The 21,265-nt window shown below is 33.3% G+C and overlaps 2 protein-coding genes across 4 annotated transcripts; both read right to left on the bottom strand.

Moving 5' to 3' along the window:
• Positions 1–700: 700 nt before the first annotated feature.
• On the bottom strand, positions 701–5,478 carry LOC122295895 (two-component response regulator ARR12-like). Of its 3 annotated transcripts, XM_043105168.1 has the most exons (7): positions 4,904–5,478; positions 4,130–4,282; positions 3,643–4,047; positions 3,477–3,553; positions 2,287–2,993; positions 1,725–2,202; positions 701–940 (listed from the first exon to the last, which is right to left on the bottom strand). In XM_043105168.1, the coding sequence occupies exons 1-7, from the start codon at positions 5,049–5,051 to the stop codon at positions 869–871; spliced, it is 2,040 nt and encodes a 679-aa protein (XP_042961102.1). In that variant the 5' UTR covers positions 5,052–5,478; the 3' UTR covers positions 701–868. The 3 variants fall into 3 exon arrangements, with proteins under 3 accessions (XP_042961102.1, XP_042961101.1, XP_042961100.1); XM_043105167.1 differs by having other exon boundaries at positions 1,725–2,993; positions 3,643–4,038; XM_043105166.1 differs by having other exon boundaries at positions 1,725–2,993; positions 4,904–5,475.
• A 7,144-nt stretch (positions 5,479–12,622) lies between these two features.
• LOC122295723 (alpha/beta hydrolase domain-containing protein 17B-like) lies at positions 12,623–17,846 on the bottom strand. Its single transcript, XM_043104826.1, has 5 exons — positions 17,024–17,846; positions 16,029–16,065; positions 15,660–15,896; positions 15,509–15,556; positions 12,623–13,249 (listed from the first exon to the last, which is right to left on the bottom strand). The coding sequence occupies exons 1-5, from the start codon at positions 17,320–17,322 to the stop codon at positions 12,992–12,994; spliced, it is 879 nt and encodes a 292-aa protein (XP_042960760.1). The 5' UTR covers positions 17,323–17,846; the 3' UTR covers positions 12,623–12,991.
• Positions 17,847–21,265: the final 3,419 nt, after the last annotated feature.

Genomic DNA, 21,265 nt, shown 5'->3' with positions numbered 1-21,265 from the left:
TATAATCCTGAATGCATATAGCAACGAACAAGTGTTGTCATGAAATTTTGACAAACATTATAGATTTTGCATAATGATTGACATCAGTTTTGACATTCTTATTCAACATGTGAATTTCTCCAACCGTATAAAAGTTTTTCTTTTTTCGTAGTGTTGCTTGAAAATATGCCACGAGAAAGTACTTAATGCAAAGTAGTCACCTTGAAGGCCAAAGTTACACTGCAACTAATGGATTTAGAAACGCTAATGAATTTTGGAGGGAATTAAAAAGCCTATTAGGTATGAATCTTGACGGCCAGACTTAACGCATCATATAAAAATCTCTTGCTTCTCTCTCTCCATTTAAACAAAGTTTGCAAGATTTTCCACTACTCAAATGAAAAACTAAAGAGAGTAGAGGGGTGTGCTCAACCAAATTTTGGATATCAAGATGCTAACATCAGTCTTTAACGGTATGCTAACTAAGTTACACAAAATAAGTAAACTCTGACATAATTTTATATGATATGTTAGATATACTTTACAATAAAAGTAACTCTACAATTTAATGTAGGACATCAATTCACGTCAGTTTGTAAATTTATTTATATAAAACTCATTTGTGGCTAAAACATTCCTCGTTTTAAACCTTCACATAGGGTATGTCTACAATAAGCAGGATGCCATCTTCCATCAACAAGAAGAAGATAAGTCAAAAGAGTTAATTAAGAAAAAGGTTTGATATTAGCAATTGTAACCAGAAAATAACATTTGGTAACAAAGAGAATAATAAATATAAAAAAAGATGAAGAAAATACATAATGATACAAGCTCCTCCAAGAGAAGTAAATTTATGACGTTGATGCCCTTCAATTATCTTAAAAAACTCTCAAATGCACGACCCAAGAGAGTAAGCATCAGATGCGAATTCCCCATCACACAGCATCGTCTGATTCTGTTCCTGTATGAGGTGCACACGATCTTATCACAAAATGATCAACAGGAATTGAAGCCAAAGCTAAATTAGAAATACATGGACGCAAAAGAGATTCATGGTGCAATAAACTAGAATTATCTAATTGGTAGTAACTGGAAATCAGATACCTCTTTGCATATGCAAATGGTATTTTCATGCTTTAATGAAGCTGAAGATGCAGAAAACTTAAAACTGGTAGGACACAAACAGAAGTAAAATATTTTGTAAAGATCAAGGGTACTGTACGAAAACCAATGAGGCTCACTTCGATGATATGAATGAAGAGGATTGATTAGCTAGTTGTCAGGTGTGCTTCGATGATATGAATGATTTCCAAGGACCCCTTTTTTTCAGGAATACTCAGATACTTCTTATAACTTCCTCACATACTGTCCAAATAGGCAGCTTTATTTGGTCACAAATCTAGAGCTGATACCTTTGTAAGATTACTTCTGTGCAACAATGACTTAGGAATCATTAGTAAGAACAGAATGCGTTTAAAACTCAAAATTCCCACACTAGTGAAGTTTTGTTGACAAGTCTTGCTGCAACTTTCCAACTAATATATGCAATGGCCCACCAAGTAAGGAAGCAGAAGACAATCATGTCAATCACTATTGAATCAAGGATTATAACTTAACCAGAATTTTAGTTTCTATGATTCACTAAATCTGATTATCTGAACCGTGTCTAAAATATTTCTTGAACAAAGAAATTAGCACATAGATGAAATGAATCAAGAGCAGAAAAAGCACGAAATTTATCATACCCGTTTCATCAATGTATTCATTATATCATCCAAAGAACCAAAACTGTTTTGAGTGATACCATCCAGTGACCTTGTTTGCTCAAAGAGGTAGTCCTCATTGGGCATCTTTGTGCCTAGAGCATATCTCTCAACCTCACTGTTTTGATCAAGGGACAGAGCACCACCATGTAATTGGGGAATCAAAGACTCATCAAAACTCTTGCTGGAGATTGCAGTATTTTGGTCCAAACTCTGGCTCAAAGGATTCACTATACCATTGGCAGGAACCAGAGAATTTAAGGCACTGACAGTATGATTCAAGTTATGGTTGTAATCCTGTTTTTGTTCTTCCCAGTTTTGATTTGATGGGTAATTCATATTGTGGATGACACTACCAATCATGCCTTCATGGCATTGAATATCTCCTCTTGAATCCTCTAGAGGGGCTAAAACGGCACTTGTTGAAGGAAAATCAATTGAACTGTTACCAATATGAGGGCTGGTAGAAGATATACTCAAGTTATTAGAAGGCAATTGATCATGATTAAAAGGCTCATTCAATGGCAAAGCATTCGATGAAAACCTGGATGACTGAACTGTACCCTGCCAGCTTTCATTACTCTGATTATGAACCAAAAAATTAGATGGGCCACCACTGCAATTCTCAAAAGCATCTGCAGTCAGTGAAGCCACTCCAAGTGAAGATTGACTTCCAAATGCTCCCCCATTGTGCGCTTGATGTGGATTCCCTCGTAACACCAAAGAATTGCTTGAGTGACTGGGCAATAAACTGGGTGAATTACCAACATTCACTCTCGAGTCAGAGAAGCTAGTAGTGACAGTGAAACCTCTTGAATCCTTAATGGGATTGAAATCTCCGATCCACGTAGTGCACTTGTTCTGTTGCAACTGGTTGAGCTCTAATGATGTAGGAATCCTTTGAAATAAACTTGCACTTTGGTTTGAAGGCAATAGAGCTGGCTGGAACTTGCCAAGAGTATTGATGGAGCTGCTCAAGTTTTGACCAGTCGGTTGTACAAGTCCAGAAGAAGTAATTCCATGAAGTGTCAAACCTGCAGGGGAGTTTAGTCTACCAAACATACCACCTGGTGTATATGATGATAAAGCTGAGCTTGGGAGCCTTCCTGATCCAGCCAACGAGCGAAACTCCCCAAATCCATCTAGTGAACCCATTCTCAAGTAAGAGGAATCTTTACCCCCCAATGCAGCAACCATACTAGCTTGCTGTGCTGCCACACTGCTGATTCTTTTCAGGTAGAGTCTATACTTCTGCAGCATAACATGAGACAGTAAGCTTAAAGGACCATACCTAAAATAAAGTAAAGAATCCTCTCAATTAATAAACGTAAATATAAACATTATCTCCTAACCTGCCCATTAGTTGTACTACTTAAAGAAATCTAAAATGACTCTCCTATTCTAGATTTACGAGGTAGTTTTTCAATATCAAGAATTGTTGTGGGATCCTAATTCTATAAAAAACACTTCACAAATAACTCAAATAACATCTATATATTTAACAAGAAATAATTTACCTTTCAGATTTATTCTTCAATTTTTTCCAGGTAATTCATGCCAAACTTCGATAATAGTAATGGCCTTCAAATTACAAACAATATTATTCCATCTAACCCAAATCCATGTTATTTTCATGGGTCCAAATGCTTTCTAATTCAAAAACTCTAGGTATAAAGGCATTAGGATATTATATTTATTTCTAAAGGTGAAGAAGAAAAAAGGAAAGATTTATGCCTGCAGATGGCTAGCCACATTTTCCCTCGTAAGCCCTTCTACATTCATCAGGTCAAGAATTTTCTTAGGAACAGCCTCTGCATTAGAAGTAAATTGAAAAGGAATCAGGAATGAAAATCCATAAGCAACAATTACAACTTTTCACTTCTTTGTAGCAGAGACTCACTTTCAAGTCCCAATTGATTTACAGCTGCAACAAACTTTCTGTGCAGCTCTACTGACCAAACTACCCGAGGTTTCTTCTGGTTTGAAGCATCGTCATCCTCATGTTCATTTTCTTCATCTTCTTCTTCCTCGTCTTCATTTTGTTCCTTCCGCTTCCTACTGAGTCTGTCATCCTGATCTGCATTACCTGTCGATGCGAACCCCTGTCCACTGTCACCAGTACCATGAAGAGCTCTGTCTTCATTCAGGGACTTCTTTTGGTCCTTGGAGTCAAATTTCTTTCTTCGAATTACATGTTGCCATATGTTTTTTAGCTCTTCAATTCGAACAGGCTTCAACAAATAGTCACATGCACCATGAGTAACTCCCTTCATCACAAGCTGGGTATCACTATGGCCTGACAACACTGGAAAGACATTAAAAGACTATTAAGTCAATTAAACATCCCATTCCATAATTCTAAAGAAGAAAACACAGCTCAAGCTTACTAATGACAGGTAGGTCCATTTCGAGCCCCACAAGCTCAAGGAGCTTAAAACCATCCATGTCAGGCATATTCACATCACTGATAACAAGGTCAAACTTATCTTTGTTCTCCCTCAACATTTTCAGAGCCATTACCGCCTGGTTAGTTGTTGTAACTGCATAAACCAGAAAACACATCTAATAAGCCAAATTTGAAACGAATGTGAAATTCGAAACTCAAATGCTACAATCAAACATGAATAATTTGTAGGGGCGGGTCCGAAGGAGTCCGAAGGACCCAGCATTGGAAAGGTTCCCCGAAATCAAAAAATAAAAAAAAGAATTTGTAATCGCAAATTTTTTTTCTGAAGAATTTATATGTAACCCATAATCCACAACATAATCTGCATAACGGCAAGAGTATCTAACAGTACGTAACGGTCCACTAAAATCAAATAAATTCAGAATTATACCGAAATAGTGAGGTGAAATCCCATTAAAAAACGATGTCTAAAACGTTCAGTAGAACATGAATTTGAGTATGGAATCACTCTTCAGATTAACAAATCCATTCAAAACTTGATTCACACGACACCATAAATGGACACGGTTCAACAAAATACAGGCAATACCTCACAAAACAGATAACTTTTGAAAAATCGGAAAACCAATATGAATCCGAAAATGATATGGCCATCCTAATTCGAAGACGCCTATCAGAAAACCATCCGAATGCTCATAAAATCAAACGCAACGCGCTAAAGACTGAAAACAATTAAAACAGAAAGGGAACAGACCCCGATACTGGCATTTACGAAGCAGGGTGTCCAACAATTTGAGGCAAAATGGGTCGTCATCCACAGCCAGAACACGCATACCCAACGGAAAACAGTCCCGTACTACATCTTCACCCGCCAAACCACCTTTTTGGTCCTCCACAGTCATCGTGAACGAACAACTCCAGATGGACCCAGATGAGAAACAGAGTACCAAACAGAGATCACAGAGCAAGTGTCAACTTTGAATGCTGGGACTCAAGTTTCCGTGCCTTTTTCACCAAAACCCAGAAGATAAAGACATGAACAAGAGACTCGCAGAGAGAGGGGTCCAAAGGAGCAACTGAGATTTTGAGAAAGTGGAGAGAGAGAGAGAGAGAGATATGGAAATGGAGAGTAAGTTAAGGCTGTACGAGATGCATAATGATGGTGATGGCCAGAACAGGGTTAAGAGATTCAACCCAACAAAACAGACATCTTTTTAGTATTTTAGCGGAATGACTTTCCCTCTCTCTTCCTTCACTGGTAGAATTGTTCTCTCCTCTGTGTATTTTGTCTTTAGCTTTTCCTTTCCAACCGAACAGAAAAGCCTTTTGTTTTTTTATTATTAATTTTGTACATTAATATTATCGTCATTGAGCTCCTTTTGTCTCTTCTCCCTCTTTGAAACCCTCCTCTCTCTCTCTCTCTCTCCCTCTCTCTCTCATAAATTATTTTTTGGTAAACGCTGTGTGTCTCTCCCTCTGTCTTTCAGTCTTTCTTTCTCTGGTCTATATATGGAAGTGGAAGACTTCTAGGGCTTGATAATGTAGGTCTGACGTCCACAACAGCTTGATAGACCCTACCATTTCTCTATTATCAACTAAACAGGCAAAAAAATAATAATCATCAATGTGGAATATTCAGTTATCATCAAATTACTCTGCTTAATTATAAAATCCATTTTTCTTATATTTTTCAATAATTAAACCTTATATTTTTCAGTATGTTTAATCACATAGAATAATAACAAAGAAAAATACTTTAATTATAAAAAAAATCTCATAAAAATATTTCGATAAAATAACATAATTTCATATATTACGTTATAAAGCCTTTCATTTCTTTAAATAAATTCAAAAAAAAAAATTTAAAAAAAAAAAAAAGGAAGAGGAGAAGAAGAAGAAGAAGCCCTTTATCTCTAATGAATTGTACTTCCTATGTTAATTCCATGGATCCCTCCATTGCTGAATTTCATTGAAACAATGATTTAATCATACCCATTATAAGTATATATATATATATATATATATATTTTTTTTTTGTAAGGAAAAGGTACGTGTGTATGAATATAATGGTCATTAAGGTTCATAAATATTTAATTCCAAATCATTAATACCATAAAAACATTCCTTTTAAGCCTTAAATGCTAATGATTTTCGAATTTCCTATTTCTGGAAGTATATTTACAGCTCCTATAATTCTTATTTTCTTTCCTATTAGATGCTGGGGACCCGTGACTGGAGACCTTCTTAAATTATTGTCATGTTTCAAGTTCTATTTTTTGTCATTGCTGGTTTTGTTCCATATTTTTTCCCTATTTTTTCAGTTTATTTCTGAGGAATATTATTGGCTTTTTTATTTAAATTGGTGGCCATAAGCATAAGGTTATAAGATTTATGTTCATAAGTTCGATATAGTTTGGTTGCAGCTTTCCATAAAGTTTTGAGATTATGTCCATTTATTTATGTTCATGCATGAACTCCAACGGGCTAGTTCAAGTGGAAGAGGCTTTAAGACTCGTTTGGTTACATAGTTTAAATGAGATAAGATAAGATGAGATATTTTAAATAGTAGTATGAGTTTTAAGTTAAGCTGAGATGAAATCATTTGTAAAAAAATGCATATTTAGATAATAAGGTGATAAAAGATTGTTTTTATTTTTTAAAATTTGAAAAAGGGTGAGTCCCACTATTTGGATAGCAACCATGGGTTTACTGTTTTGTACTGTTCATTTACTATTTTACACTGTTTACTTACTATTTTGCATTACTCATTTATTGTTTTTTCAATTTGCACTGTTCATTTAAAGTTTTTTCTATTTTTATACTATTTATTTAACTTTTTAGTACTGTTTGTGTTAGGGGATGTTTTTAAAACTTAGAGATGAAATTTGGGTGATAAAATGTTATTTGGTTAGTCAGATGATCTCATCCGTACAGCTCTAGATGAGATATTTAGTATCCCATCTGCTAACCAAATCGAGTGTATTTTGATAGTATGCTTCCTCAAAGTCTAAGATTTGAATTCTTTTGAATATAAACAATTTCTAAGTTGGAATAGATGGATTTTCTTTTGAATTATCTAAAATACACTTGTAGAAAATTTTTTATTGTTTGTAAATCTTGAAACTAGTCAAGACTTTGTTCTGGAACACCCGATATCAAAAGAAAAAGAAAAAAAAAAATCTACTTTGATGCATGCATGATTCATCAATCTATTATCCAAAATCCCATATTCATGCATGCATGCATGATTCATTTATTACATTCATCGGATATTTTTCGAATGCAACAAAGAAAGCAACTTTATATCTCAATCACTAAAGTGCAATCATTCCAATACATCGCAAGGTTTAATGAGATTTGTCTCTATTTCACAGGAGATATTCAGAATGGGGTCTTCATATTTTTAACTTCATTTTAATTATTTATTTGTTTTTTTTTTAAAAGAGTAAGGTTCTATAATGAAAGGGTACAAGCAAAAAAAGTTTTTTTTTTTTTTTGTTTTCTTTTTTTAAACACCTTTTGCTTAAAATTAAAAGAAAAATAAGTGGCCATCTCTTTCTATTTTATTATATACTTTTTTTTTTATAAGAAATTGAATTCATTTATTTATCAGAGAAAAGTTACTTCTATGATCAGATATATACAAAAAAATTCTCATATTACAAACCCATTACTACATTTAGAGTTTTACCAATACACAAATTTCTTTATAATTAATATAGTCTTAACGTAATTATCTACAGATAAATCGTCTAAAAGACAATACTCTACTTAAAACATAGATTTATATCTATTATCTCTAATCAAGTTGTTAATGATGTATAAGTTCATATTGTTTTATTATTATTATTATTATTTTCAATTTGGGTGATGTTGTTCTAACTTGTCCAGTTAGCTAAGTTTTCATGTCGGTTCCTTTAATGTGATCATATAATTAATTTATAGAAGAAAAAAATACAGTTACAAGTATAATTATATATTAATCTATGTATTAATATGATGTGATTGGTCAAAAAGTAAATTTTATTAAAAATAATATTAATTTAAATTTTAAATATAAATAAATCAATATTAATATATAAATTAATATGCGACCGTATTTATATATAACAAAACTAATAACATACTCATAGAACTCTAAAGTTGAGTCTGGAATATTCCTAGCTTGTATGGCAACGTACCAACCACCTTTTTGTAATATATCTATATATATAACCATTTTTATCCCACCAAAAAAGAAAAAACTACTTTTTTTTTATCACATGATCTTGTGACACTTCAAATATATTTTTTTTTCATTGACCTTTATTAACGGTGCATGCAAGTAAAGTGAATACCATTTCCTACAATGAAAGGAGAAATTTAAGAAAAATAATCATTATAGTCGTAAGTGAGTAAGTGTTAAGTAATCATTTTAAATAAATATGATATTTACATAAAAAAATAAATTTTTTAATAATAAACTCTATTCTTTTTTAAAATAATTGCATAATATCTGCTCACTTCACGATTGAATAGAAATTGTACCCAAATTTTAGGATTTAGATACAAAGAAAGGACCCATAAACTCTTAAGAATCTTGATTCATAATTACTTGCTAGGTTTGTGTAGGGAAAATTATCATGGTTATTTGCTATATATATATTTAGTGTAAATAACACCATAATTAGCCAAAAGCTGTTCCGGAATTAGGGGGAGTTGAGGAATTTGCTTCACAACTCTGTGCCTTTTCTCTGGAATTAGGTCAGATCCCCATAACTAAAAGGTTGCCAAAAGTATTACAGCATGTGAAGTTGTTTGGGAAGATGATGACCATGAGATGTTACCACGTTTCTAAATCTGATTGGCTGGCCACAACTCCCCACCTATATAGATATATAAAACACACAAATTGAGATTCCGGACCCAGAAGGACATAATGCAGCCTTTTTTCTGATCAAAAGCAGCGTCAGTTGGTACCATGATATCATTGATATGGACCTATCCAGTTGGGACCCCCCCCCCCCCCCCCCCCCCCCCCCCAAACAAACCCTTCTTTCTTTTCCTTTCTCTTGTTAATGTCACAGCTGTTTGATCAAGCAAGACTCCCATTTTATCCATGTGCTTTGTTAGATGTAGTCGATAAATATAGTCGGGATGTAAACGGTTATATAAAATAAATAAATAAAAATTATAAAAATAATTTTTTTTCATTGTAATATGGAATGAATAAAAAAAATTATAAATATAGGTCACATATTAATTCACTTTTTTCAAAACGACTGCACCCCGACTGCATTTGCCGACTGCACAAATCATTTCTGTTTATCTATTTAATCTAGTTATTATAATTTTTTTATTATCTACACAAGTTAAAAATCTAATAACCTAATAATATATGACTCAATTTTTTAAATAAAAAATTAAGGTTCAAAACCCCTACCCCTGTATAAAAAAAAAAAATTATCAACATAAAATATAATAAATAATTTATTTTTTTCAAATTTTATTACAATAATAATATTAAAAAATAATAGTCTAACAATATTTTATGTAATTTTTAAATTTTATCTAAAACCATTATATCTCATCTTATTTCACTATCCAAATAATTTCATTATCCAAATAACACTTACAACTAGTCAAATTGGATATCCACTTATTTTGCATAAAAAAAATGACATTAAGTCGTCTGAATTTGTATTCTCAATTTAATTTTTATGTATTTAATTTTTTTAATTTTTTATTTGACGGTTAAGAAAATAATTATTATTATATTAATTTTTTTAATTTTAAATATTTAAAGATATTTAAAAAATATTAAAAAGTAAAAAAAAAAAATTTACACTGAAAGGCACGTCCAATGGTCAAACATAGACCACATGGTAGCACTACCCTTGTGCATGACACAGGATACAAAGGATGTCTTTCTCCCTCCATATAAGACCAATTTCATCCTGTGCGAAGTTATCCTTTATAAACTTGATTCTTTTTTTAACTGTGAACGAAAAAAGAATGCTACATTATTATACAATAATATCTTCTTCTTTTTTTCATGAGCAAATATGTATAAGAAAATATTTATTTATCATTCTCTTTGTTGTTATCTTTTCAACATCTCTTGATGTGATATTAAATAATAAGTTCATAAGTAAAACATAATAAATAGTCTCCAATTATTTAAAAATAGTGAGTCGATGATGGTAAAAAGATATTGAGTAACATTACTTTAAGTATAACAAGAATTTTTCTATTTACAAGCTGGTGTATAAAATATATCATCTATATCATTTACATGGTAATATTTGAATTATAAATGAAAGATTCAAATTTTAAAATATTTCTTTCAGATCAATTGGCAACATCTTAGTTTCTCACTAAGAGAACCAATGATCGAATCTCACTCCCCCATGTATAAAAAAAAATTATGCTATATAAGCAATTTGTTAAGTGTGTTATCTACACCGAGTTGGACAAAGTTGTGTAGATCATTTAAACAATTTTAAGTTTATATTAGCACTAGTAAGAAAAGAATAAAAAATTTTGTGTGCATTCAATTTTATGTACTCTTTTGCATATTCTCTATAGATGTGATTAGTTATGTATTAAAAAAATTAATATAACTATTTACATCAGTAAAATATATAAGAACAATACGAATGTGACTGTATTTAATATTTCTTGAAAAGAATATATGATGTCTATAGTATGAATGGTCGTAGAAAGACTTTTTTTAAAAATAGAAAATAAAAAATTGTACAGAAAAAATGCAACAGCAAGACCTTGAGGAAGTCTTCTTAGGGTGGTTGAAAACCTTTTGCTACACAAATCCAAAGGAAATCAGACAGAAATTCACGTGTCAAACTAGATTGCATTGCAATTGGTTAACACTTTTTTAAGTTAAAGACGACTCTTCCTTGACAACTAATAAAAATTGGCAGCCAGCTCAGTCGGGTTTCAATTGCTACAACATGTGGGACATTGTGATCACAGAAAAGAACCTTTTTCTACTCTTGTTATTCATCTCACATGTGAGATTAGTATGTCTCCTAATTGCCATATAAAATCCCTAATCTTAAGAAGAAAAATCTTCAACAAGGAAACGCGAAGTAAAGGAAAAATTATATATGCAATCCATTTTTTAACACATCCGCACACCGTCTGAGTTGGTAGATAATCTATAATTTGGAGTGATGAAGTTCTTCTATTTGCATGTCGACACGTAGAACGCACCATTCACATAATTTAAATAATAAAATTTAATTTGTAAAATTCAAATTTTATATTTTATTTCTCAAATTAAATCATATCATATAAGCATTTTGTTAGATTTTTATCCATATTGACTTATAAATAACATTTTTTTTCCCAATTTTATTAGAGGCTCCATTTGCAAACGATAAATGATTAGATTGTAAATAAAATAAAAAAAACTGAAATTTGAAACTCAAGCTTGGCCCAGCCCATGAAAAAAGCTTGACCAAAAGATAGGTGTAAGGGGAGAAACGAGCTTCGAATTATGGGCCTTCACTTTCAACTCTTGCTGCATCCCATGATTTCACAAACCCAAATTATGGAGTAATAAGACGAGAACTTTTCACAAGGAGTTTTGCTAAATATAAATACAGTCGCGTATTAATCTGTGTATTAATATTGATTTATTCATATTTAAAATTTAAATTAACATTGTTTTCAATAAAATCTACTTTTTGACCAATCACATCACATTAGTACACAGATTAGTACACAATTGTGCTTGCAACTATATTTTTCCTTTCATAAGTTGTTGGGAGATAAGCACTTAAAAACAATATTTTTTTTTTTTAAGAAGTAGACGGTACCTTAATTTAATTGATAACCCTCACTTATGGTAGATGAATACCGTGATTACATCTGGATACCTGGAGGTTACACATAATAATAATAATAACAACGGTTAAAATACACAGATGCACCGACTGTAATTTTGAGCAGTACCTTTGGAAGGGCAGAGTAGCAACGCCCTATTTTAACAGTGTTAATTACATTTATCTACCCAAAGCCATATCCTTTAATTTTTTCGCCCCATATCGATTAAAGTTTCGATATCTCGTGCATCGAAAAGAAAACCTAGAATGTATAACAATACTTCATTATGATTAGATTATACTACACTTGAAAGCTACATATAGAAGCATATACAATCCGATCTCAAGGGTCAATAGGTAAACCAGTGTAATCACTTCATAAATCTGAGTCCAAACATTGCAGCATTTTTTAAACATGTGCAACAAAATGCTATAGATACTTGTGAAAAAGAAAAAAGAAGAAGCTAGAAAGCAATGGAAAGCCTGAATTGTGTTGAAGAAACATGAAATGTGTTGACACAAACAATGATATAAATTAATGTAGCTGATTAAAGATAAATTCAGCATGGAAAAGAAAAGAAGAAATAGTGTATTTTTTTTAGTCCAAGTGTGCAGTTCAGCAAGTGAAAAGATCATTGACCAATAAGTAAATGAAACAAACACATGTATTTCATTTCTGAAACTGCTGATAGTCTTTACATAAAGCTCAAGTTTGTTAATTATACATGAAATCCAGATCAAGCAGTCTCTGGGACTAGCTGATATCAATTTTTGCACTACTCATGGGAAATACAACAGCAGCAGATTGCTACCTCAAAAATGATTGCTGAACAGGATCTGGATCAAACAAATTATATCTGATTTCTATCATTTTGCGATTTCAAGAAACTTACTGAACCAAACAGCTTAGATGCTGAACATGGGGTCCATGAAGCACGCAATCATAGCTATACTTGGAGAAAAAAGGAGCCCATCTGTTTCAATTCTCTACTAATCAAATGATGAGAAAGAACCAGCTATCGTTTTCCAAATCTCAAGCACTTGTTGTGTCTGTCTTCTGTAAAGCTTGAGTTAGAAGTGAGTTGTTTCGTCGGTCTTGTGAGTGAGAGTTTCTCCATTGCATTTACAAACTTGCGCAAGTGCTTAATATACTCAGGATAAGTTTCAAGGTTGCAATGCCCCCCACCCTTGACCCATAAGGGATCGTATTTTTCCTTGGAAAGTTCCCATAAACGCTTTCCATGGGACCAATCAACAATGTCATCATTTGTTCCCTGTAAATGATCCATCATGGGAAATGCCATTCGCCCATACCAATAGCAGTCAGTATAAATCAAATTAGAACCATACATTAAATCAATTTGTAATGGGCAAAACAGAAACCTATTGTAGGAAGTAAGGCCATGGGTAGAATACCATAGGGATGACATAATAGGGTTCTAAGGACAGAGAAAAAGAAAATCAATATTCCTTATGAATGAAGCAGAAGAAATTCAGTTTATTGTTCCTGATTGGATTTGCTTCCTGTGACATAGGCTGGCTATGTGGTTTTACTCATTTCACCAGCATAACTACAGTGACAAAGGACAGCAGTTGGCACTTGCTGGTCACTCCAGACTCTTCTTCATACAAAATATAAAATAAATGAAGCAACAAGAAGAGTTCTCATTGTTGATAAATGAAAACCTCCCCACGTGTGAATTTCTGGTATTTCAAAAATAATAAATCCATAAAAGCACCCAACTGGAAACTGAAAAAAATACGAAAAGCCAACACAAGTCCAAGTTCTTGATATTTTCGCAAGAGTCACATCCTTAAAATCTGATAGAATTACAGACTACCTTCCTACCACAAAGTGATTGACGACCATTTCTACTTATTTTATTTCCTCCTCTCATTAATTGATTGGCATCAGATGTATCATCTTAAGGTCATCAACTTCCAACAAGAACTCCCTGAAGGTTACAATTCATGCAAAATAAGCCCTTCACTCCCTCTAGAAGTTCTGCATTGTCAGTTTCAACTCTTGAAAATACACTTTGGTTCTCTCTCATCTTTGACAAGATGAAAAGTTAATTAAAGAGGTTTACAATAAGTTCTTTCAAAATTGACTATTTGTCCCTCTGTTAGAGGTGTTCCAAAAATGTCTGCAATCGAGTAAATAGCTCTATGAACGAATGGATCGGATCGAATTGGAAAATGTAAAGATTTGTACAAGTTATACCTTTCGTCACCACTTTGTGGAAAATCGTTAGGTATGAATATGTTAAATGAATATGTTAGATACCTATGACTCGATTGGTGAAATAGTATCTCTCTCCAAAAAAACATGTTTTTTTTTACCGCCGCACAAAGAAAATATTTTGTTGCGAATGAACAAGATATTGAGGAATTGTCCATATGTAAAATCATCATTATTGACACGGGGCCTTTTCCACATAAAAAGGGAATCTTTTGTTACAATCGAAGCAGAAGTGATGTGGATTATTCAAGAATCGAAGTCGATTTGCTTTATAAAAAGAAGATATCAATGAACTTCTATGGAATGGTTTCGCAGGATTCGGCCAATTGTCTTGATCGTGGGATATCACTGAGAAATAGGAATCTGTGTTATCAAAAGATTTCCTACGATTATTTCTAGTATGGAATGAGTCAATCATCCACCACTTTGGTATCTTATTGAACAAAAATGGTGATATTGTTCCTCCATTGATCAAGAATTTCGATTTCTGGGAAGTATCATGATCATCCAATAAGAAGGGTTAATGAGAAGTCTAATCAAATGAAAATAATTCTGTCAATGATTTCTTTGCATTTTCCTGTATCTAGTGGAAAAACTTGAAAATAGATCCACCAGATTTCTTTTTGCTTATTGGAGATTCCAAATCTTAAAAGATTCCACCTTTATTGCCACAAGTTCAGAGACTCCTGAAACTTGGGAACTAATTCTATTCTTCTGTTGCATTGTATTAGAAATAAATACATTTTGATAAGAGAAGATTCAACAGAACCTATTCCATTGTATTAGAAAGAAATACATTTGGATAAGATTCAACAGAACAGAAGATGATCAAACATGTTATTACGACTATACAAACAGTGAATTTATGAAAGTGGGAGGAAAAGAGCTGAAGAAGAGGGAAAAAATCAAGGATTCAAAATTCAAACATAGTTAACAACTGAAAGGACAAAATATGATGGTGCTTACGGGTTTCTTAGTGACGGCATCCAATGGAGTTGTCAGTGAATTACTTGGCATGGTATAAAGCATGCAGTTTATGAAAGATCATTTACAAAACCAAAACATCTAAGGAGTAAAATGAAACTAGAAATGCCATTGAATCGTATCTAGAAAGTAACTGGTAGTAAGCACTAAGCACTAGACTTTTAACCTAAGATTTTAGGAAAAATTAGTTGGTATAAGCTGCACTAAGAAAATAGATAAGAACTAGAATATAAAGTTCTTTGGGTATATAAACAAATGGAGAATTTGACAGACTATTAAAGTTTTGGCAAGAAAGAAAAATACTTACATGTATAACTAAAACTGGACAGCTGACATTCCGAATTTTGTCTATATTCTGAAAAGAATGAAGGAGGCTTCCTCAATACAAAACCAATTCAAAAGCTTATAAAAAAGAACAACTAAAAAAAAGAGCCAAAGAATACTTTAATCAAACTTACTTTAAAAATGTCAAACCAAAATGTCATCTTGACTGGATATAACACCCGTATGCCCGAAAGAATGGCGCTATGAAGAACAACACCTCTCAACTTTTGAAACCGAGAAGCCAAGTGCACAGTTGGTCCACTTCCAACAGATTGGCCATACAAAATCAAATCCTCTTGCTTAATTCCATATTCGCTCTTCAAACAGTTGTATACAGCCTCTATGTCATAATAGGTGTTCAACTCAGAAGGCTACCACGATTGAAGAGACAACACTTAGCAGGTATACATACAGACAAATAATCTAGAGAGATATTATTCTTTAGTAATTAACTCAAACTCTGCACTGAGGCAAAAGAAAACAGCAAATGCAAACTGTCTTACCTTACCAGTCGATGCTCCATATCCTGAATAATCATAGCTGCAATATAATAATCGATACCAAGTAATTAATGAAGGAAAGGTTCTTCCTACTGCTTTTAATGCAGAAATGAATACAATCAGGCGCCAAAATTAGGTTAACTAATCGCATCCCAGAACATATTCTCCATATGCAACAACAGTCAATAGAAAATAAATAACAGCCAAAAAATTGATGTGCCTTTCAAACACCTATATGTAAAATTATCCATGATTAATAGGGAAAAATTATAGACTGCAAAGTTTTGAAAAAATCAGACCAGAACCATACACGCTCTATTCCCCCATTTTAATAGGCCTCTTCTTAAAAGTTCAATCAGAATAGTAATATTATACTCCTTTTTATTCTGCGCGAGTTTTTTTCCCGATGAGTGAGACTCCTAAATCCAAGTAAAATAAACGTGTGTAAAGCCGTCAGCATTAATGCTGAACACACCACCACATCACGTATGGTTCTATGGATCGCCTTCTCAATCAATAAAACTCATGCATCAAATAATTCTCGTATATGTAAGGACAGAGAAGGCAACGGGAGGGAGGTTAAAAAAGGATCAGAAATCAAAGAAAAAAAAACCCATAAATATGAAAAAGGAGAATATTTTGGAAGCTTAGATGGGGAAAAAGAAAGAAAGAAACTAGTGAAGAAAAAGTCGGAGAATCAAAACCAGAAAATAGGTTTCTAAGCAATTACACAAGCAAGACAGCAAAATAAAAAGCTCATTTTTTTATGTGACGCTATCAGAAGCAAGGGATTCAAAAACCCGTAATACAACAATTGATAAGACTATACAAACTGGGAATTGAATAAATTAATCACCAAAAATGAAAAATAAGTTACTCCAATAATCCAACCCCCAGAAGAAAAATAAAAAAGCACCCAACAGAGCATAGAAGAGAACAAAGACCACCCATTACGGCTATGATCACAAACCAACCAACCTGCCAAAACCCAAAAGTACCTCATGATATTGACACGCAGATGAGCCCTAAGCTCGATAAAGAGCTCGTGCATCTGACCCAAGTCAGCAGCGTTGCCATGCGAGTACAGCAACGTGAACCGTGCAAAAGGGTGCCTCCAAAGCATGGCAACGATTTTGTTCCCGCCCTTGGTGTCCAGCAAATGCACGTCCACATTCTTGTCGGCCGTCACCCCGGGGAACACCAGCCTCCCATCCTCTTCCCTGTATATGTCATAGGTTGGCGGGTCTGGTGGAAAGAAAGCGAATTTGGCAGCCACGCTCGACGTCACATTGCCCATTTAACACGTACCCAATTCAGAAATGGCAACACAACCCCGTTATTGTTTCAGCATATGGGATTGAGGCTTTCTCTTGGGTTTTCAGGAAAATAAATAAAAATTGTTTCTTTTTCGTGTTTTCGGGTTTTGTGATTTTTTTTCTTTTACTGGGGATGATGAAACTAACGGGAAGGTTGACAGAGAATAGATCCGATCTAAGCGGGTGAGCTGGAAGTGGTGCTTTCTAGAGAGGAACAAGGACCCTGAAAAAAAATGAAAAAAAAAAAAAAAAAAACTAGACCAATGAAAGAATTGGCTATGTTTTTGAGGAACATAGAAAGTTGGAAACCGTAGAGGGAGTTCTTGGTGATGATGATGATGATCTGTACAGCTCTGTTTTTGTGATTTTGAGGAAGAAGTTACAGAATGACTGTTTTAGCCTTCATTAGAAGTTCAATTTGTTGGAAAATGGTTTTATGGGTTTGTCCAAAGCTTGGGCCATTGCATTATAAGAGCAATGCATGAAGTGGGATTTGTCAAAATCCGTTTGTCATTTTGTGCTAAGATGGGAGTATCCCTTGGTTTATACTTTATATATGTTCTAGTTCATTTCAAAATTACACAAAGGCTACTTCACATAACTATAATTGAGATTTTGAATATTCCTATTGACATGTTTTGTTTTCATTGAAAGGAACCCCTAAACAACTATTGCACAAATCAATTATATTGTGATATGATATATTTTGCATTCATTTCCATTATTCATCATTTCAAGATAAAACTATAACTTGATAATAACATAAAAATTGTTTATGCATATACCAACACTTATGAGAAGGTGTTCAATGCAGCTAGCTCACAAGAAGTCTTCGGAAATTATAGGAGATTTTGGCATTTTATGAAAAGCTTAAGAGCTGTATGAAGAGGAAGAGGATGCCCCTAGTATCCTAAACAGGTGGTGCTTAACTGCACCAAAACCATTAAAACTAAATTAGAGGGTTGTGATGAATGCAGAAAGGGAAAGATCACAAGATGAAGAGCTGAACGGCTGAGATTTGGTCAAAGAATAAAGGGATCTTCAGAGAGACGGGAAAAGAGAGGTTGGCAGATTGGGCGGTCAAAAATGTCAGAGTCAGAGAGTCAGACATTCCTCATTTCGCTTCGCTTAGCTACTGTTTTTCACTCGTGGACGACGGTTTGGATGGTTTTCCTGCTTTGGAGATTGGAGTCAATTCCACAACTGTCCTTATTCTTCTACTTTGACCATCCACAATAACCCATTTTATCTTAGTTCGGAAATTTCAGTTTCTATTTTTAAGCACATTTCGGTTGCAGCATTATCTTCAACGATAAAGGGTGGCACAGAGCTGTTTTATCTGTCTGCTGATAATTAGTTTATAGCTGCAAACACTTTATTTAATGGATGAAATAATTATTATTAGCTTTAATTGAGGTCCAACTGAAGAGGGTCACTGAATTAAGGACTCATGATATTTTTCAGCTTTTAATGAAAAATTAGAACAAAAACAGAGCCTCATAGGTTTGGTGAAAACAAAAACTCTGCAGACACTTCTGTCAGATGAATTTCACATTACAATTGCAATGTTCTGTTGCAGTCCTTAGTGTATAAAGCTTCTTTTATGTGAAGTGAATGTGTGGTAAGGAAAGTTTTGGCTTTGGATATGGAAATTGGAGTAGGTAAAGAAATTAAATTCACTAGCCTTATAGAAGTAGGGGACCTCTGGGGCTTTAAAAAGCAGGGGGGACATTTAAAACTCTGAATGGAATAAAGATAGTAAATATTCTCCATTTTTCAGATGAAATGTTTGCATCAGCAATATTAGTATCCATCAGACAAATAAATATTTAATATAAGTCTTATTTGGTGGGATAGTTCGTTTGAATGTGACTGTGTAATTTGTAAAAACTATTTAGTAAATCTTTACAAGTTCAAATTCTTTCTTAATTAAAAAAAATGCATGGTTCACAAATTCTTTCGGATTTTATTTTATTTTTATTATAAAATAGATCCGACGTAACACATAATGTCGCATTAATTTATAAACTTTTTTTTTAAATACTTTTCTTTATTTTATAGGCTTAGTATTTCTTAAATAATTAAATCAATTTTTTCTGTAAAAAATATAATACAAGCAAATAGTAAAGTTTAGTCCAAAGAAAATAATGGGTCAAAAAGCCCATAGATTGCTTAGAAGTTGCTGCACTAACCAAGAGAAAGCAAAATAGAAAAAGGCAGGTCTAAATGAATATTCATAGACAAATCAAATTTGTGATGTTATGTCTGTCATGTCCATCAACTGTAACTTGCCTATATTTTAATCATATACATTTAAATTATTAGAGTATTTAATTGAAATGAATGTTCTAAGCAGAGATGATTTGAAAGATTACTCTTCAACCACTGGAAACACTACAAAACTGCTTTAGAATCTAACAAAATTAAAACAACTCTGCCCATCATACTGATAACATATGATTACTGGTTTACAGAGACTACCCATTATTTAAAGATATATCATTGAAGAAATCTAGGAAATGGAACATCACTTTTTCAGGTGAATATTACCTTTTCATGGCAGATATTGAATAATACTATGAGATGGGGGAAAAGAAGGCTGAATTGCTGTAAGGAAAAAGATGGAATTGTGAGCATCACATCACCAAAAGAAGGGTCAACCTTCAGCACTACTACATCTTACCTGTAAAGGAGCTAGAACACATAAATGCCATTTTTTGACCCAACCTGATCCAAACCCATGTGCACAGCAACTTAAAGTGTTTCAGGAAAAGCAATATGCGAACTATGAACCTTAAGTTGTCAAGATAAGGTAGGATTAGATGGGACATCGAATGTGTGACACATTGTTGCACATTCAAGCAATTAGTTTAAGATTATCCTTTGAAGTTGTATTAGTTAATACTGCATCTTGTTCAAGTTAGCAAATAGCAAACCACTCCCAACTGCTTATATTCTTATATTTTCAAGCAGCTACCAGATTTCACTCAGATTAATGCTTAACTGCTAGCATTCAGATTCCATGTTCATTCATCTGTTCAAAATACCAATTATTAGACAAAAAATAAAAGTGCAGAGTGTACTGTATGCTATTCTAAGGTCTCTACACCACACACATTTTACGTTGCATGATTTGATTTAGAAGAGAAATTTTAATATTTGATTTATAAATTTGAATATTTTATATCAAATATTATCATTTAAGTGATTTGGATGGTGTGCTTTATGTACTGACTTGAGAATAGAATAACTCGAGATACAAATTTTGATAAAAAAAAAAAAAAAAAAGGGTGCAAGCAAAATTCAAGGTATGACAACTACACTATCATCTTGACCACAACACTCCATTCTACACATATTGTTATATTCCTAGTGTTTGATCCGGTGAGACTGAAACTAGAATACAATCATGGACAAAGCTAATTGCCAAGTTTAAACAAAATGTGCTCTTCTTCTACCGCAGTCTTATGATCTCAGACAACTGAAACCTAAGTTTCTGCAATTTTATCCAAAGTTGTATCCGAGATTTCAACTAAAGTGAAGGCTCGCTTTGTGCCACTAGACTCTGGTGGAGGGGTGTCATTATTCATTAAGCCTTTCTCATCGGTTCCTTGTTCATTGATCAATCTTTTGACCCTAGGAAAAATGGCCCCCATTCAGGTATATTGTGTTGTCATTCCCAACTGCCATCATTTTCCGAAGACCGTTTTTATGTGCCAGCTAGCTCTTTATGCATGTGACCGAACACAACCAGTGGGATACAGAGCTTGGCCAGACCCTTTTAGGAGGGATAAAGGCTAGCTTGTGCTACATCTGCACCAAAAGATATTGCTAGGTAATAGAAGTTAAGATGATCTATTTCATCTTTAGAATACATGGGCAAACCTGCTGCTATACAAAGAACTTCATTTTGCTCCTTTCCAT

The sequence above is a fragment of the Carya illinoinensis genome, chromosome 15 (assembly GCF_018687715.1).
Source record: "Carya illinoinensis cultivar Pawnee chromosome 15, C.illinoinensisPawnee_v1, whole genome shotgun sequence".
NCBI classification, from domain to species: domain Eukaryota; kingdom Viridiplantae; phylum Streptophyta; class Magnoliopsida; order Fagales; family Juglandaceae; genus Carya; species Carya illinoinensis.
The sequence above is the reverse complement of the archived record's forward strand: the minus strand, read 5'-3'. Positions and strand labels throughout refer to the sequence as shown.

Bases quoted from the DNA above. Each gene is read 5' to 3' on its own strand.
- LOC122295895 (XM_043105166.1), bottom strand. From the start codon at position 5,051: ATGACTGTGGAGGACCAAAAAGGTGGTTTGGCGGGTGAAGATGTAGTA. The intron at 2,994-3,476 runs GCATAAATCTTT...GTTATGCTGCAG, and splicing joins ATGTGGCTAGCCATCTGCAG to AAGTATAGACTCTACCTGAA. The intron at 941-1,724 runs GTATGATAAATT...CACCTCATACAG, and splicing joins TGAATACATTGATGAAACGG to GAACAGAATCAGACGATGCT.
- LOC122295723 (XM_043104826.1), bottom strand. From the start codon at position 17,322: ATGGGCAATGTGACGTCGAGCGTGGCTGCCAAATTCGCTTTCTTTCCA. The intron at 16,066-17,023 runs GTACTTTTGGGT...ATTATATTGCAG, and splicing joins CTGCGTGTCAATATCATGAG to CTATGATTATTCAGGATATG. The intron at 15,897-16,028 runs GTAAGACAGTTT...CAATCGTGGTAG, and splicing joins ATGGAGCATCGACTGGTAAG to CCTTCTGAGTTGAACACCTA.